Raw genomic sequence first — 18,036 nt, forward strand, 5'->3', positions numbered from 1 at the left:
AAATGCAAATGAAAACAATTCTGAGGTACCACCTCACAACCATCAAATTGACTAAGATGAAAGAAAAAGAAAAGGACATGCTAGAAGGAATATAGAAAAATAGGTATACCAATACACTGGGTTTTTTTGTTTGGTTGGGTTTTTGTTTTGTTTGTTTTGTTTTGTTTTAGTGAGGCAATTGGGGTTAAGTGACTTGCCCAGGGTCACATGGCTAGTAAGTGATAAATGTCTGAGGCCAGATTTGAACTCAGGTACTCCTGACTCCAGGGCCGGTGCTTTATCCACTGCGCCACCTAGCTGCCCCTCTACTACACTGTTGATGGAGCTGTGAATTGATCCAGCCATTGTAAAGCACAATCTGGAACTATGCCCACGGGGCTGTAAAACTATGCATACTCTTTGACCCAATAATACTGCCACTTGGTCTGTATTCCAAAGAGATCAAAGAAAAAGGGAAAGGATCCATATATAAAAAATATTTATATCTACTCTTTCTGTGGTGGCAAAGAATTAGAAACTTAAGGGATGCCCATCAGTTGGTGAATGGCTGTACAAGTTATGGCATATGACTGTGATGGAATACTTTCGTGCTATAATAAAATAATAGGGAGAGGAAAGGCATTAAAAGCTCAGAGTTCCTGATACAATTACTCCAAAAAGCTCCAAACACAGCCATAAGACAACTCCTAGAGCAGCAGAACCCACAAAAAGACAAATTGAAATTATTTTCCAGCCAAAGACACCTTAGAAGCTCGACAGGAGGAGGTCCCAGTGCTGGGCTGAGAGTAGAGTCCAACCACATGATCATGCCAACACAGATCCAGCCCCTGGCAGACTGCCAGAGAAACTTACCCCCAAACCTCCAAATCAGCTGCAGCATTGGTGTCTTCTGAAACTAAGCTTATGGTCAGGTGAGAGGGCTGAACAGCTGACATGGGGGGAAAATACAAGAGTGTCTGCAGGACCTAAGGAGGAATTCGATAGCCCTACCACGGCAGGGAACCAGGAAGAAATCTTGAGTGGCAGAGGCCCAGGTGGGGGGAGGGGCACAGGCTTATTGGCACTAACAACCACAGCACACAAAGTTTTGCTGCCTGGTTAATTAGCAAGTTGGCTTGAGGTTTTCTACCAACCAGAGAAGAGGCCAGGCCAGGTGAGTAAAAAAAACCTGCCCTTCCTTAAATCATACCACCTGGGGACACTCTGAAGCTTGGGACAGTGTAGCTTGGAAGTAGGGCCCCACTGTAAGAAGGAGTTAAAAGTCAAGTAAAAGATGTGCAAAATGAGCAAGCAGAGAAAGTTGAGAACTATAGAAACTTTCTTTAGCAACAAGGAAGATCAAGGCGCACCCTCAGAAGAGGATAGCAATGTCAGGACTCATACATCCAAAGCTTCCAAGAAAAATTTTTATTGGACTCAGACCACAGAGATGCCCAAAAAGGACTTTGAAGACAAAGTAAGAGAGGTAGAAGAAGAAAATGGAAAGAGCAATGAGAGTGATTCAGGAAAGTCATAAGAAAAAAGTCAACAGCTTGAAAAGCTAAATGGAAAAGAAGATACAAAAGCTCTGTGGAGAAAATAATTGCCTAAGAATTAGGATTGAGTGCTCGCTTCGGTAGCACATATACTAAAGTTGGAATGATACAGAGAAGATTAGTAAGAATTAGGATTGAACAAATGGAAGCTAGTAATTTTATGAGAAAGCAAGATACAATAAAGCAAATCCAAACGAATAAAAAAATAGAGGGCAATGTGAAATATCTTCTTGGAAAAACTGCTGACCTGGAAAATAGATCCAGGAGAGATAATTTGTAAATTATTGGACTACCTGGAAACCATGATGAAAATAAGAGATTAGACATCATCTTCCAAGATATTCTCAGGGAAAATTGCCTTGATATTCTAGAAGCAGAAGATAAAAAAGAAATTGAAAGAATCTACCAATCACCTGCTGAAAGAGATCCCAAAATGAAAACGTCCAGGAATATTATAGCCAAATTCCAGAGCTCCCAGGTCAAGGAGAAAGTAATGCAAGCAGCCAGAAAGAAACAATTTGATACTGTGGAGCCCCAGTCAGTATAGCACAGGATCTAGCAGCTTCTACATACATTAAAGGATTGGAAGGCATGGAATATGATATTCCAGAGGACAAAGTCATTGGGATTACAATCAAAAACACCTACCCAGCAAAACTTAATTTATTTTCAGGGGAAAAAAATGAGACTTCAATGAAAAAGAGGACTTTCATGTTTTCATGATGAAAAGACCTGAACTGAATAGAAAATTTGACTTTCAAATGCAAGACCCTAGAGAAGCATAAAAAGGTAAACAGGAAAAAGCAATCATGAGAGATGCTAAAACGTTAAACTGTTTACATTCCTACATGGAAAGATGATATGTCTAAATCATAAGAGATTTTTCAGTATTAGGGCAGATGATAGGAATAAATTAAACAGAGGGCATAGGTGGAAATTGATTATGAAGGGATGATATTTGTAAAACATTTTTTGTTTATCTTTTTTTGGGGGGGAGGAACTGGGAGGAGGGGAGGGGTTGGTAAATGTCTTGTGTCTGAGGCCGGATTTGGGCTCAGGTCTTCCTGGGTCCGGGGCAGGTTCTTTGTCCACTGTGTCACCTAGCTGCCCCATGATGACATATTTAGGGTAAAATTGAGGGGTGAGAGGAATGCACTGGGGGAGGGGAAAGGAGAGAGGTAGAATGGGGTGAAATCTCACAGGGAAGATGCAGGAAAGGGTTTATGGAGTAGGGGGAGAAATGGGGGAGGAGTGGGAAAGTGAATGAGCCTCACACATCAGAATAGCTTAAAGACCCTATTCTCATCAGAGTTGGCTTAAGGAGGGAACAACATACACACTCAATTGGGTGGAGTAATCTATCCAACCCTGCAGAAAAGTAGGAGGGGAAGGGGATAAGGAGGGAGGGGTGAAAGAATAGAAGGCAGAGCAGGGGAAAGGGCAGTCAAAAGCAAAACACTTTTGAGGGGGAATCGTGTAAAAGAAGATAGAAAATAGAGTAAATATCATGGGAAAGGAATAGGATGGAGAGAAACAGTTAACAATAGTAATTGTAATAAAACTTTTGAAGTGGAGGCAAGAGTAATGTAAGATGATGGTGATGATGATGGATTGATGATGATTGGAGGATGATGTGGACTGATTGATGATAAGGATTGAATGAAGAAGAGGATTGATTGACAATGATGAGGATTGAATGAGGATAATGATAAGGATTGATGGATGATGCTTAATTGATGATGATGGTAGCAAAATGTATGTTATTTATTTTGCTGGGCTATTGTGAAGAAAATTCTTTGTCAAGTTTAAGGTACTATATAAAAGTTATCTATTACTGTTGCAATAATTAACCTTATGAGTTCATTGTAAGAAAATCTCTCTTTAAAAGTACTATATAAATATAGTTTACTATAAAAAAAAAATGATGAGCAAGATACTATCAGAAAGACCTGGAGGCACCTGCATGAGCTGATGCAAAGTGAAATCTAGTGTATACAAAATAACATCAATATTGTGAGATGTTCTGCTGTGAATGACTCGGTTATTTTTAGCAGTGCAGTGATCCAAGACAACTCCGAAGGTCTTATGAAAAATACAATCCGTCTACAGAGAGAGAACTGATGGTATTTGAATACAGATTGAAACATAATTATTTTTGTTAGTTACTTTATCAGAAATAATAACAAAAATGATAAGCAGGATGCTTTCAGAAAAACCTGGAAAGACCTACATGAATTGATGCAGAATGAAATGTACTGTATACAAAATAACAGCAATAGTGTAAGATGATCTGCTGTGAATGACTTGGTTATTTTCAGCAATGCAGTGATCCAAGATAATTCTGAAAGACTTATGAAAATTGCAATCCATCTACAGAGAAAGAACTGATGGGATCTGAAAACAGATTGAAGCATAATTTTTTTGATAGTTCCTTAATCTGAAGTTTTGGTTTTGTCTGTTTTCTTTTATAACCTGGCTAAAATGGAAATGTTTTTTTGCATGACTACTCATGTATAACTTATATTGAATCACTTGAGTTCTTGGTGGAGTGGGATGACAGGAAGAGAAGTTGGAACGCAAAGCATTTTTTTTTAAATGATGTAAAAAAAAAATTTTAACATGTAATTTGGGGGGCAGCTAGGTGGCATAGTAGATAGAGCACCGGCCCTGGAGTCAGGAGGACCTGAGTTCAAATTTGGACTCAGACACTTAATACTTACTAGCTGTGTGACCCTGGGCAAGTCACTTAACCCCAATTGCCTCACAAAACAAAAACATGTAATTTGGAAAAAAATTTTAAAACTTAAAAAATAATGTGTGTGCTAAGTGGTACAGTGGATAAAGCATTGACCCTGGATTCAGGAGGACCTGCGTTCAAATGTGGCCTCAGACACTTGACACTTACTAGCTGTGTGACCTTGGGCAAGTCACTTAACCCTCATTGCCCTGCAAAAAGAAAGAAATAATGAAGGGGATGGTTTCAGAAAACACCTGGGAAGACTTATATGAAGTCATACAAAGTGAAATGAATAGAACCAGAAAAAACATTGTACAAAATAACAGCAATATTGTCATGATAATCAACTGTGAAAGATTTAGCAACTCTGAGCAATACAATGATCCAGAACAATTCCAAAGTACTCATGATGAAAAAGCTAGCCACCTCTAGAGAGAGAACTGATGGACTCTATGAGTGTAAAATGAAGGATCTTTTTCGCCTTCTTACTTTATTTTTCTTGCTTTTTTTCCCTCCAACATGGCTAACATGGAAACATTTTCTATGACTTCCTGTAATGGTTATTGTATTTCTTGCCTTCTCGGGGGTTGGGGGAAAATTTTCCCTCAAGGGAAGAAAAGAATTTTAAGCTGGAATTAATTTAAAAAATAAACTAATAGATGACAAGACCTTTTCCTACAAATATAGACCTCAAAATGTCTTTGAGAATTAAAATATGTTGTACCACATTGTCTCAGGTTCGTTCGTTGCCTAAAATTAATCTAAGGTTGCCCAAAATTAAGATGTATCAAGTGATACATTAAAAATTTAAAAAGATTTTTAAAAAGGTTGCTTTACTAAACATTCATCACTTCTAAACCATATTGATTGAAAAAAGCTTTCAAAATGTAGAACTAGAAAAATAGAGCAAAATCATATTGAGGGTGGGGGAATGCTTTACATTTTATCCCAATTATCTTGTCTGCCTATATGTTTGTAGTGAAGATGCTTTCAATGTACCTGTAGAAAATAAGCTTACAGGATCAGAGCCAAGATAGTGGCAGAAAGGCAGTGACTTGCCTGAGCTCTCCCCAAGACCCTTCCAAATACCTTTACATAATGCCATAAGACAATTCCTGGAGCAGCAGAACCCTCCAAAGAACAAGGTGAAATAATTTTCCAGCCAAAGACAACTTAGAATGCCAGCAGGAGAGGTCTGTTGTACTAGGGTAAGAGTGGAGCACAACCCAGTACAGGCTGCACCAGCACAGACCCAGCCCTAGCAAACCAGACCTCGGCAGCCTCTGAATCATTTGTGGAAGCAGCTGCTTCTGGAACTCAGCCCACAGACAGTGAGGGGGTCAAGTGGTTCGCTAGGGAGAGATTGTAGGGGTCTCTTTGCTCACACAGAGGCAAGATTCTGTTGTATTGCCAATGTTCCAATCCGGGTTTCAGTCTTGGGTGGTGGTCCCAGGCAGGTGAGGAGCACAAGCACACCAGAGCTTGCAGCCACAGTGGAGCAGGGCTCTGTTCCAGGTTCCAGGATAGAGAAGTAGGCCTGTGGTTGCTTGCAGACCCATTGCACAAGCCAAGAGAGTGGCAACCATACCTCTCCTTAAATCATACCAGCTTGGAAGAACTAAGGACTTACAAATTCCTAGAAGTATCTTAGAGAACAGCTGCTCAAACCCCCTGAAGCTTGGGACAGTGTACCCTCCTCCCTGAAAGCAGCCCCACTTCAAGAAATAGTCTGGGAAAATGAGCAAACAGAAAAAACAAAATGCAGACCCTAGAAAGTTTTTGTGGTGACATGGAAGATCAAAATACATCTTTAGAAGAAGATAACAAAGGGGGCATCTAGGTAATTCAGTGGATAAAGCACTGGCCTTGGATTCAGGAGGACCTGAGTTCAAATCCAGCCTCAGACACTTGCCACTAGATGTGTGACCCTGGACAAGTCACTTAACCCTTATTGATTGCCCTGCAAAAATACCCAAAAAATAGAAGAAGATAACAAAGTCAAAGCTCCTACATCCAAAGCTTCCAAGAAAAATGTAATTTGGTCTCAGCCCATAGAAGTGCTCAAAAAGGACTTTGAAAATAAAGTAAGAGAGGTAGAGGAAAAAACGGAAAGAGAATTGAGAGTGATGCAAGAAAATCATGAAAAAAAGTGAACAGCTTGAAAAACCAAGTTGGCCACATGGATATAGAGTTAAAAAAGATCTCTGAAGAAAATAATTCCTTAAAAATTAGGATTGAGCTAATGAAAGCTAATGACTTTATGAGAAATCAAGACACAATAAAAAACCAAAAGAATGAAAAAATAGACAGCAATGTGAAATATCTCATTGGAAAAACAACTGTCCTGGAAAATAGATTCAGGAGAAATAATTTGTAAATTAGTGAACTTCCTGAAAGCCATGATCAAAAAATAGACATCATCTTCCAAAAAATTGTCAGGGAAAATTGTCCTGATATTCTAGAAGCAGAAGGTAAAATAGAAATTGAAAGAATTCACCAATCACCCCCTGAAAGAGATCACAAAATGAAAACTTCCAGGAATATTATAGCCAAATTCCAGAGCTCCCAGGTCAAGGAGAAAATATTGCAAGCAGCCAGAAACATTTCAAGTATTGTGGAGCCACAGTCAGGATAACACAAGATCTAGCAACTTCTACATTAAAGGATCAAATGGTTTGGTATATGTTATTCCAGAGTGCAAAGGTACTGGGATTACAACCAAGAGTCACTTACCCAGCAAAACTGAGTATAATCATTCAGTGGGAAAAATGGGAATTCGATGAAAGAGAAGACTTTCAGGCATTTGTGATGAAAAGACCTGAGGTGAATGGAAAATTTGGCTTTCGTATACAAGCCCCTAGAAAAGCATAAAAAAGTAAACAGGAAAAAGAAATCATAAGGGATATTAAAAGGTTAAACTGTTTACATTCCTACATGGGAAGATGATTTGCCTAACTCATAAGAACTTTCTCATTATTAGGGCAGGTGGGTTGAGTATATTTAGACAGAGGGCACAGGTGTGAGTTGAATATGAAGGCATAACATCTTTTAAAAAATAAAATTAAGAGGTGAGAGGGAAAGGGAAAAGGAGAGGTGGAATAGGGTAAAGTATCTTACATAAAAGAAGCAAGAAAAAACTTATGGAGTGGAGGGAAAGATGGGGGAGATGCAGGGGAGTAAATGAGCCTTATTCTCATCAGAATTGGCTCAAAGAGGGAATAACATACACACTCAATTGGGTATAGTAATGTATCATACCCTGTGGGAAAGTAGGAGGGGAAAGGGATAAGTGGGAGAGGGTTGAAAGAAGGGAGGGTAGATTGGGGGAGAGGGCAGTCAGAAGCAAAACTCTTTTGAGGAGGGATAGGGTGAAAGAAGATAGAAAATAGAGTAAATGTCATTGGGTAGGAGTATTATGGAGGGAAATACAGTTAGCAATCGTAACTATGAAAAAAAATGACGCAAGTTTGTCTGACAGCCCTCATTTCTCAAACACATAGAGAAACAAGAGCCATTCTCCAATTGATACATGATCAAAAGATATGAAGTTTTCAGATGAAATAATCAAAGCTACCTATAGCCATATGGGGGAAAAATGCTCTAACTCATTATTGATTGAAGAGATGCAGGTCAAAATAATTCTGGTGTACTACCTCATACCTATTGGATTGAATAATAGGACAGCAGAGGAAAATGACAAATGTTGTAGGGGATATGGGGAAAATGAGACATTAACACACTCTTGGTGAAGTTGTAAACTTATTCAAACTTTCTGTAGAGCAATTTGGAGCTATGGCCAAAGGGCTATAAAACCATGCATACTTTTTGACCTAGTAATACCACTACTAGGTTGGTATCCAAAAAGAGATTAAAACAAAAAGTTGAATTCTAAATTGAGGAGATACCCATCAGTTGGGGAATGGCTGAACAAATTGTGGAATGAGATTATGATGGAACACTATTGTGCTATAAGAAATGATGGGGGCAGCTAGATGGCACAGTGGATAGAGCACCGGCCCTGGAGTCAGGAGTATCTGAGTTCAGATCCGGCCTCAGACACTTAACACTTACTAGCTGTGTGACCCTGGGCAAGTCACTTAACCCCAATTGCCTCACTAAAAACAAAAAAAAAAAGAAATGATGAGCAGGATGCTATTAGAAAAACCTGGAAAAAATTAAATGAATTGATGCAAAGTGAAATGTACTGTATACAAAATAACAGCAATATTGTTAGATGATCTGCTGTGAATGACTTAGTTATTTTCAGCAATACAGTGATCTGAGACAACTTTGAAGGACTTATGAAAATGCAGTCCATCTCTAGAGAAAGAACTGATGGTATCTGAATATAGATTGAAACATAATTTTTTTACTTACTTTTTCTAAAGTTTTTTTTGTCTGTTTTCTTTTACAGCCTGACTAATGTGGAAATGTTTTACATGACTACACATGTATAACTTATATTGAATTGCTTGAGTTCTTAAGGGGGCATGGGGAGGCAGGGAGGAAAATAATTTGGAATGCATTCCAAATTACATGTAATTTGGGGAAAAATAACATTCTAAATAAATGGGGAAAAAGAAGATAAGCTTATATGGTAATTATTTTGTACTTCTACATTCAGTATTTGGCATTACATTAAATATTTTTTAAAGTGTAGCACTTTTCCGAGGACTATTTCTATCTGAACTCCATCTAAAAAGATGAAAAGAACAAGATATATAATAAGAATGATAATCAGTTGAAACAGTATCACAAATATGGGGCCACAAGGTGGCGCAGTGGATAAAGTACCAGCCCTGGATTCAGGAGTATCTGAGTTCAGTCCAGCCTCAGACATTTGACACTTATTAGCTGTGTGACCCTGGGCAAGTCACTTAACCCCCATTGCCCGCAAAAAAGAAAAAAAAAGAAAAGAAAGAAATAGTATCACAAATACCTTCAAGTTGCAAAAATTTAATACATACTGAATACCTAGAAGGAATGATTGGTTCACCAGAATCATATAACCTTGGCTTTTTCTTTATAAACGAATGGATGACAAATCACCATGCTAAAATACAAACCTTTAAATATCTTTGTCCAAAAAATCATCTATTGGTACCTGGAGTATGCCATAAAATTATTCTTAATCACCCATTGACCATCAAAAAGTTAAGATTTATTAAGAAGGTTATTGATCTTTAACAGATATTGCCATGCTAAATAATGCTAAATTGATGTCTACATGGAAAACAGTTCTCTAAAACAAGCTACCCATACGATAATGTTATGAACAGTTAATATGAAATATAGTATTTTTCAAGGAGATAGATTAAACATGTTATACTTTTTCTTAAACTTAAATCCATTATCATTTCTTTAAGTAGAACTAAGAATGTTTGCAAATAAAAGTAGATGAATCAAAACATCTTATGAATCACATTGAGTTATATCGTTCCACTGAAAAGGAAGAGTATAAATATATCTGTAAAATAAATGTTACTTCATTTGTTCCTCACAACAACCCTGGGAGGTAGATGATGTTATATTTCCATTTTATACTTAAAGAAACTGAGGCAAAAAAGATTAAGTGACTTGCCCGACACTCACCCAGCTTTTAATTGTCTGTGGTTGGGTTTGAACTTGGGTCCTCTGGCTACAGGCCTAGCTCTCTATCTTCTGTGCCTCCTGGCTACCTCTGACATTGCACTGAAAAACATTTAATAGCTTCTTCATCTCACAGAATTGTTCTCTAATAATATCAAAATGTGATTTTTTTTTTTACTCAAATGTAAAATTTTAAATGCATGCTAAAGAAAGTGAGAGGGACTGAAGTTTCTGAGCTTGAATTAGACATCACATTGAACCAGTGGATGAAAACCAAATCCACAAATACTTTTTTCTCCTCCTGGCAGAACAAACTGAGCCTACAGATACTGAAGAGAAGATTTTGAATCAATATGTTGATCCGGGTATTCTAAAATCAAAGCTGAATCAGAAAACAAAACAAAACACATTTAAAGCAATTAACACCTACCCAGTAGCAGTCTTTCTATATATCTTTTAATTGTGAAGTTAACCATAACAGATTTGAAATTTATCCCAACAAAATTTACACAATATTAACAAAACATAAAGTCAGTTACCAAAAGGTAGTCTGGAAAGATGAACATTTCTGCACTATCAAGGAATATGAGACATTCTTAAAATGCATGATAAATATGTCACACCTACCAAAATACTTTTGGAGAAAGCAAACATCAACTGAATGAGCAGTACTCAAGTCTTATAACAGGTACACACCATTAGATTCATCCAGTGTAACTGAAAATGATTTATCAGAGGTTCTTAAACTTTGTTGTGTCAAGGACTTATTTGGTTGTCTTGTGAAGCTATGGACCTATTCCCAGAATAATGTTTATATTAGAATTAAATAATATTACAAAAGAAATCAATTATGTTGAAAGATAGTTATAAAAATAGTTTTTTTTACAAGTCCTTGAATGCCAGGTTAAGAGTCCCTGATCAAATAGAACCTATAAAATGACTTGAAGTTCCAAGAATGTAATTAAAAGGCCTTCAATGGACAACATCTGCATGAACTCAGCCAACAATATGCCCCTCAAAATAGTGTCACACAGCTGAAGTATGAAGATTTGTTTGAGGAAATGAAGGGGTTTATAATGGCAACTGGGCACCAAGACATGACCTGGTGGCTAGAATTATACATCAAAAGCTCACTATCTTTTAGAAACATATAGATGAAAAATCCCTATTCTACAATTATGGACCTCTAAATATCAGCTAATAATAAATTGACCTTGAATGGTACCATTATCATGGACTTAACTGTTGACAGCAATTGCCTGTATATAAATATGGATTGATAAAAACTCAAGAACAACATTTTTCATAGATATCACCTTACCATACCAAATACAATTAACTTTGTAGGTTCATCAGAGAGGGAAAAAAGCTTTCAAAGTAGAGAGAACTCATTGACAAAAATAAAAACTTGTGGGAACAGGATGAGGGTATGTATGTTTGTATAATACCTATTGTTCCCTCTGCTATTAGAATTATATCAGAGAAGCTTTGAGTGAGGCTAAAGAGAATTAGTTTAAATTCTAATACTTTTATTTTTCTTCATAATGTAATTATTTCATCTTCCTGTACAGTAGTCCATAGGCCATTAAGAAAAAAATAATAGCAGTATTATAACTTCTAACAGGACCAGTTCTATCTGTACCCTATTAAAAATTTTAAGAATAAGATAACAAAAACTTTGAGTTGGGATTGCTGGTGGGAGCTGGACTAGATCCCATGATATTTGGCTGCAAATATATTAGTCTCATACATTGAATGAGTTGAGCACCTGTCTTACCTCATGTTGGACTGTGTGGTCCTTGGCAAGAACTCAAGGTCAGGTGTATTAACCTTCTGGGACATGGGGAATAGTACTTAGTGCCCTAGAGCAATAGTTTTGCTAAAAATACCATACTTGTGACCTTTAAAAGAGTTGATGCCCTTCCTAAAGTCTTTACACACCAAATTTTTGCAATCATAGAATCCATATCAACAGATTTCAAACAAAAGGAAGCATTTGGTATGATAGTATAGATATTTATTTTTATAATTGTTTCTAAATTTTTAAGTAAATGTATTTAAATTTTAGAGACATTTAAAATAAAAAATAAAAATATGCTTAATTATTCCTATATAAGACTTTTCATTTATTAGCTATCAGTTATTATTATAGTTATGTCAGTCATCCTAAGGAGATAAGATGAAATTTGGTAAGACAAGAAGGAAATTTATCAGCCCCTTTACTTCATTCCTTTATTTATCTTAGGTGGCATCTCCACAGAAAATGACTGTACTTTTGAACCAGACTATGCCATCCCACCACTTCCAGTGACTGAAGGTATGCAGCACATTCGGATTATGGAGGGCATGTCCCGCTCTCTTCCATCTTCCCCCTTACTCACCCATCAGTCTATCAGTGTTCGGCTCCAACCTGTGAAGAAATTAACTGGTAAGGACTTAAATATAAACTCAACAGGGTATTTTTTTTTAAAGCAAGTAATGTAAAATTGTAGCTGATATTTTTCTTTGTGTGTGTGTGTGTGTGTGTGTATTTTCAGGTTTTCCCTCCTTGGCTTACTAAAGTTACAGACTCCTGTGACATCATACTGGTGTTTGCTGTAGAAAATGGCTTTAGGGAACCTCATTTTGACAGATTGAGTTATCTTATTTCTAGATGATCCATCTGTTGTGGACAGATTTTCTAGTATTTCAGGAAATTCCTAATATTGCCAGAACATACTGTGGCTTTGTTCTCATTTATCAGCTTGTTCATGTCAGATTAACAGATTGAGACATTTTGATAGTTTAAGTAATTTTCACTTTAGCTTTAGGATAGTAGGATTGGGAATTTTAAAAAGGCATATTAACCATACTTTTATATGAAAGGATGGCTTTTGTTTGTTTTGTGTCTGTTTTTAAACACTATTTTAAGTACTCTGGTTTCTGGTATAGATTATCTTCTTAGAATACTTATTTTAAAATAAAAATGTTCTCAATATTATCTCAAGGTATACTGTTACTCATAGCAAGTGACTCATGGGGGAATTACATTTATATAAAATCAACCCTCTCCTCCCACTGAAAATTTAACATATGGTTTAATGAGATAATTTTGACCATTTTATAGAATTGTCATATTTAGAAATGTCTGGTGTTACTGTGGCTTAATTATATTTCCATTAAGAACATTACCATATTTAAGTGCAGTTATAGAGTTCACATTCAAAGGAAATATCCAAAGTAAACCAAGATTTTACTTTTAACAAACTCCTGAACAATATGATCTATCCTATCCCTTTCATATAATGTGTTTTATGATAAATCATAGGATATATGTTAAAATATAATAGTATTTACAAGAAATAACAAGGCATAAAATTTATCAATTCTTTCATGAGTTTAAAATGGGACTTTCATAATGTTGCATTTACAAAGTGAGATGTTAAGATAAAGAGAGTCTTGGTTTTGGACTGTGGTTTTACAAAGCAATGGTGTCTATTGACTGTTTGTCCTTTTAATCATCTTGTTATCAAAGCAGTTGACAGAGCCAGAACCTACTTTGTTATGGCTATTTAATGTCTTTTACGTCATAAAATGAAATCAGATTGTTGTCTGATTTTCATTTTGCTAAAATCTCAGTTTTATTCTTCCTTACAGTGGAAATATGATAGGCGTGAAGGAAAGGCTGAGGCTTAACCAGAAATGTCAGCTCTATGAAATATGTCCCTTTGAGAGTGAAAAGTGCTCTTGATGTTTCTCTTGATAAAACAAAGCAGTTGTACTTGTCAAATGGTACCTCATCATTAAATGCACTGATGGGGGTAGCAAGATAAAACCTATCTCCAGGTGAACATAATCCATATTACCTTTGGTTTGGTGATTGTCATTCTGAACTTTTGAGATTTTAGTGTCAAGAAATCACTATTGCTGATGCAGCAAGAGTTAACATTCAGGGAGGTCTCAGATTGCAAATGTGAACCACTGAATTCTCCCTGTAGATGGTTGAAGTATGTGTAATATGTCAAATAGTTTAATTTTCCTGTATGTAAAACCTGTCATATGTCAAATAACTTCAAGACTAACAATGAGATCTACTACATAAAAGAAGAATGTCTCCTTTAAAAGATGATGTCATGGATTATTCCATTGTTTTGTGCTGACTTTTCTATCATTTGAAGCAATTCATGACTATCTCCTCTTTTTATTTTAGGATTTGAGATAAAGATTGGTGTTAGTCAACTTGTTCAGTTACTTGCACAATTGTCTTCCTTAACCTGTTTGTTATGAATAAGCAAAAGAAAGTGAAAGAGAAATGCACTGGTTGACTATAAATTAATTTCCTCTAAGGAAAAAAATCTTAGATGGTATTATTCTTTAGATTACTGTAGCTTTACTTATTAAAATACCAATTTTTGAGCTTCTAAGATTTTCAGATGCTGTATGTTTCATGTGCCCTGGCTAACTGCTCAAGTCACTAAAGAAGGGAAAATATGAATGCTTTGCCCCTTCTTAGAATTATCACAGCTGTTAACCCTATCTGCTTTTTGTTGTGATTCACTTGTCTCATTACATGTTGTTCACTTGTCTCACCTTTAAATTGCATTTCATTCCAGTGTGTGAAATGGCCTTCACCTCTACTCCATTGGATATATCCATATAAGTGTGTGTGTATGTGTATAGAGAGAGAGATCTCCCTTTCCATCTTTTTTTTTTTTTTTTTTTTTTGGTGAGGCAATTGGGGTTAAGTGACTTGCCCAGGGTCACACAGCTAGTAAGTGTTAAGTGTCTGAAACTGGATTTGAACTCAGGTCCTCCTGACTCCAGGGCCGGTGCTCTATCCACTGTGCCACCTAGCTGCCCCCTTTTCCATCTTTTAAAGTGTAAATAGGAGCTAATCTCTTCCTTTCCTGATTATAGCTAAGGGACTTTTGCTAATTTAGCATATTTTTTCAGTGCTATACATATTTTAAAACCTTCACACAGAAATGGCCTATTTGCAATTAGGTCAGCCCAACTTCAGACTAGGAAAAAGAATCTGCTTAAGTGCAAAGGGAAAACAAAAGATTTGGGACTTAAAAGCAATAAACTTACTTACATTATTTTTAGTACAAAACAAACTTGGTAAAGAAGCCTCAGAGAAGTGGAGTAGTGGATAGAGTGCTGGACTTAGAATCAGGAAGACCTTAATTCAGATACTTAGACATTTACTAGCTGTGTGACCCTGGAGAAGTCACTTAACTTATCTCAGCCTTGGTTTCCTCATCTGTAAAACAGGGATAATAATAATAGCACCTAACTCAGTTGTTGTGAGGCTGTATAAAGTGCTTTGTAAATTTTAGAGCTGTGTAAATGTAAGTTGCTGTCATTAATTCATTGAAGTTTTAATTCATTAATTTTTAAATTGCTAGGTAATGAGAAGCCTTAAAAATGAAAAATTTTTAACTTACTTTTTTTAATCACCAAAGTAACTTTTTGGCTATCAAAGTTTTCTTTATACTTACGCAGTTTACAGATAGATTGAGTCATTTTCAAATGTTAAGCAAATTTCTTCTGTATGAACTATATCTCATATTTAACTTTATGATCTGTTCACCTGTCTTTTAAAAATTATACTTGAAATTACATAGGGTAGAGGTTGTCTTGCTAAATACTTTGCTTTCACAAATTCTTTCTTTAGTTTAAGCAGTCTCTGTGAAGGAAAGGGAAGAAGAGGGAAGAAAAGTAAACTCACTGAATAACTTAAATTTCTTTTTGATAAAGTCTGAGGGTAGGTATTCTGTAGAAATTGTGGTAGTAGGGCAGAGGATAGGAGTCTTGAGGAAAGAAAAAAAATATTAGAAATAGCTATTGTAGGGCGTGGAATAGAAAATCAATCAGGGAGGTAAAATAGGATCACTTTGCTGTTTGGAGGGCCCATAAAGTTGTAATGAACCCAGTCACCATTTTATCACCCCTTTCTCTTTCCCTCCATTCCTTCCTTCTTTCCTTCCTTTTCTCCTTTCTTCTAAATTTTAAAAAATTTTGAAGTTGTGCCAAAAAGATTATTCCATATATAGAGCAAAACAAAAAAAGTATTAAAATGATAAATATTCATTTCATACTGCTTGATTTTTTTTTATGTGTAGCAAATTATGCATGATAGTTTCTAAACTCTCTTGTTGGTCTGTGCTTCATTCTGTTCTTTTCTGTTCTTTTATTTTTTTAAATCCCAATGGCCTTTTGGGGGAAGTAGTCATTATTGTTTTCTGTCCCAAGAAAGATGCATTTTCCCCCTTTAGAATTATATTCAGCTTTTTGGGGTAAATTATTCTTAGTTATAAGCCTATGTATCCTTTTCTTTTTGGAATACTGAGTTCTAAAATCTCCTTTTTTTTTTTTGTAAAAGCTGCCAGGTTTTGTGTGATCCTGCCTGTTGTTCCTTGGTACTTAAACTGCTGCTTTCTCGATTACTGAAGTATTTTTTCCCTTAAGATAATAGTTCAGGATTTTAGCTGCGACATTCTTAGGACTTAACACAGAGTCTTGCAGGCTATTTATGTACTGTCACTGGCTTTGCTGGAGGGGATCCCTTTCCTAGTTATTGTTGGCTTCAGGCTGACTTTTTGTGCATTTCTGGGGTGGAAGAAACCACCTTCTGTAGTTTCTCATGGAATTTTCTAATTCTTATTTGATCTTGTTTGAACTTAATGGCTTTGTGGTACTAAGTTTAGGAACTTTCAGGTCATATGATCAACAAGGTGGATGACTAGACATTTTTCTCCTTTCACTGTGCTCTTAAAAAACAGAGGAATTATATACTAGAGCTATAGCAATTACAGCTGATGCCTAATAGTTGTGAATAAGTACTAGAGAATGCTTATTTGAAACATGTTCATTCAGTTACCATTCCCTGGCAGGGCATACAGTCTGGGATTGTGCATTGGAACCCAGTTGGGGATGCTGAAAACTAAAAAAAAAAAAAAAGATTCATTAGGGGAAAAAAAATAAGACACCTTGCAAATCATAGATCAATGAAAAAAAAAGTAATTTCAGTAAAGATGAGGAGTTTGAAGTATCCCTGGTTGGGGAGGGTGGGGGGAGGATTGGCACAGCACACATGAGAATTTTATTCATCTGGTAAATATTCCCAAGTAAAAGAAATACAAGAAAAGGTAAATAAGTGCAATTACCAAGAAAAAATACATAAATAAATTACCCTATCTCTAGAGATTACTAAAAAAAATCTAAAAGGGGAAAAATACCTATTTCATCAAAACAAAATACCTGTTGCATTAAAACAAGAACACCATCACCTGAGAAACCATTAGTAAATTTCTAAATAAAAGTGTCAGAAGATAACTATGAGAGTGGAGTTTAAATAATTGGGAGAAGTAATGGGGCAAGTTTAAACACCTTCCACTAAATTTTACAACCACTCCAAACCCTGCTAATGAATCGATATATTTTGTCAGATGAAATTGCACAATGGGAGGTTGTGAAAAAGGGGAAAGAGAGGTGGATAGAAGGGAATGGGTGATGTAATGTAATCGTATCCATTGGTGAATGATGAAGTGAAGATAACTCCTGTTGCAACTCAACAAGAAGTAGTAATAAAAGAGGAATGGGAGAGGTGGCAAAGGCAGGAATTGAAACAGGAATGAAAAGGAGAGGTCCCAATGTATTGGGAAGTGAAGATCCAACTATATTCTGTAATGAGAGATGGGACTTAACAATAAACCTAATTCACAGGCAGTTGGTTCACTGGGATATAAATCACTTTCTTTTAGAGAAGAAGTTCTTAAGGTCAGTTCCATAGATCCCTAGGTGGGAATGTGGATACATTTTTTTGGGATCTGTGAGCTTGAATGGGGGCAGGGATTACATCTTTATTTCAATATAATTGGTTTCCTTTTTAATTCTGTGTATCTTATTTTATACATTGAAAAACATTCTGAGAAGAGATCCATAGGCTTCACCAGTCTGCCTCAGGGGTCCATGATTCAAAAAATGTTAATGTCTTAGAGAGTGTTGCCTCTGAAATTGGAGGTCTTAAGTGCTAACTCAAGATAAGAGAAATTGGAGGTCTTAAGGGCACTAGGCACCCAGAAGAATGAGAGGACATGGGCCCTGAGGGTGAGATTTACATGGCAGATGGGGAAATGATCTTGGTGAGGGTACTCATTATCTTTTCTCTAAAACCTTCCCCTCTTCCTAACT

The 18,036-nt window shown here is 36.3% G+C and overlaps 1 protein-coding gene and 1 pseudogene across 9 annotated transcripts in view; both read left to right on the forward strand.

Moving 5' to 3' along the window:
- The window catches only part of TANC2 (tetratricopeptide repeat, ankyrin repeat and coiled-coil containing 2), a 558,975-nt gene that overhangs the window by 205,936 nt on the left and 335,003 nt on the right, over positions 1-18,036 (forward strand). For all 9 annotated transcript variants that reach the window (XM_044000435.1, XM_044000439.1, XM_044000440.1 and 6 more), the window contains one exon: positions 12,107-12,289. In XM_044000435.1, coding sequence (XP_043856370.1) covers positions 12,107-12,289 — 183 coding nt within the window. The remainder of the gene's footprint in view (positions 1-12,106; positions 12,290-18,036) is intronic.
- On the forward strand, positions 1,604-1,697 carry LOC122727069 (annotated as a pseudogene).

The sequence above is a fragment of the Dromiciops gliroides genome, chromosome 4, assembly GCF_019393635.1.
Source record: "Dromiciops gliroides isolate mDroGli1 chromosome 4, mDroGli1.pri, whole genome shotgun sequence".
NCBI lineage: Eukaryota > Metazoa > Chordata > Mammalia > Microbiotheria > Microbiotheriidae > Dromiciops > Dromiciops gliroides.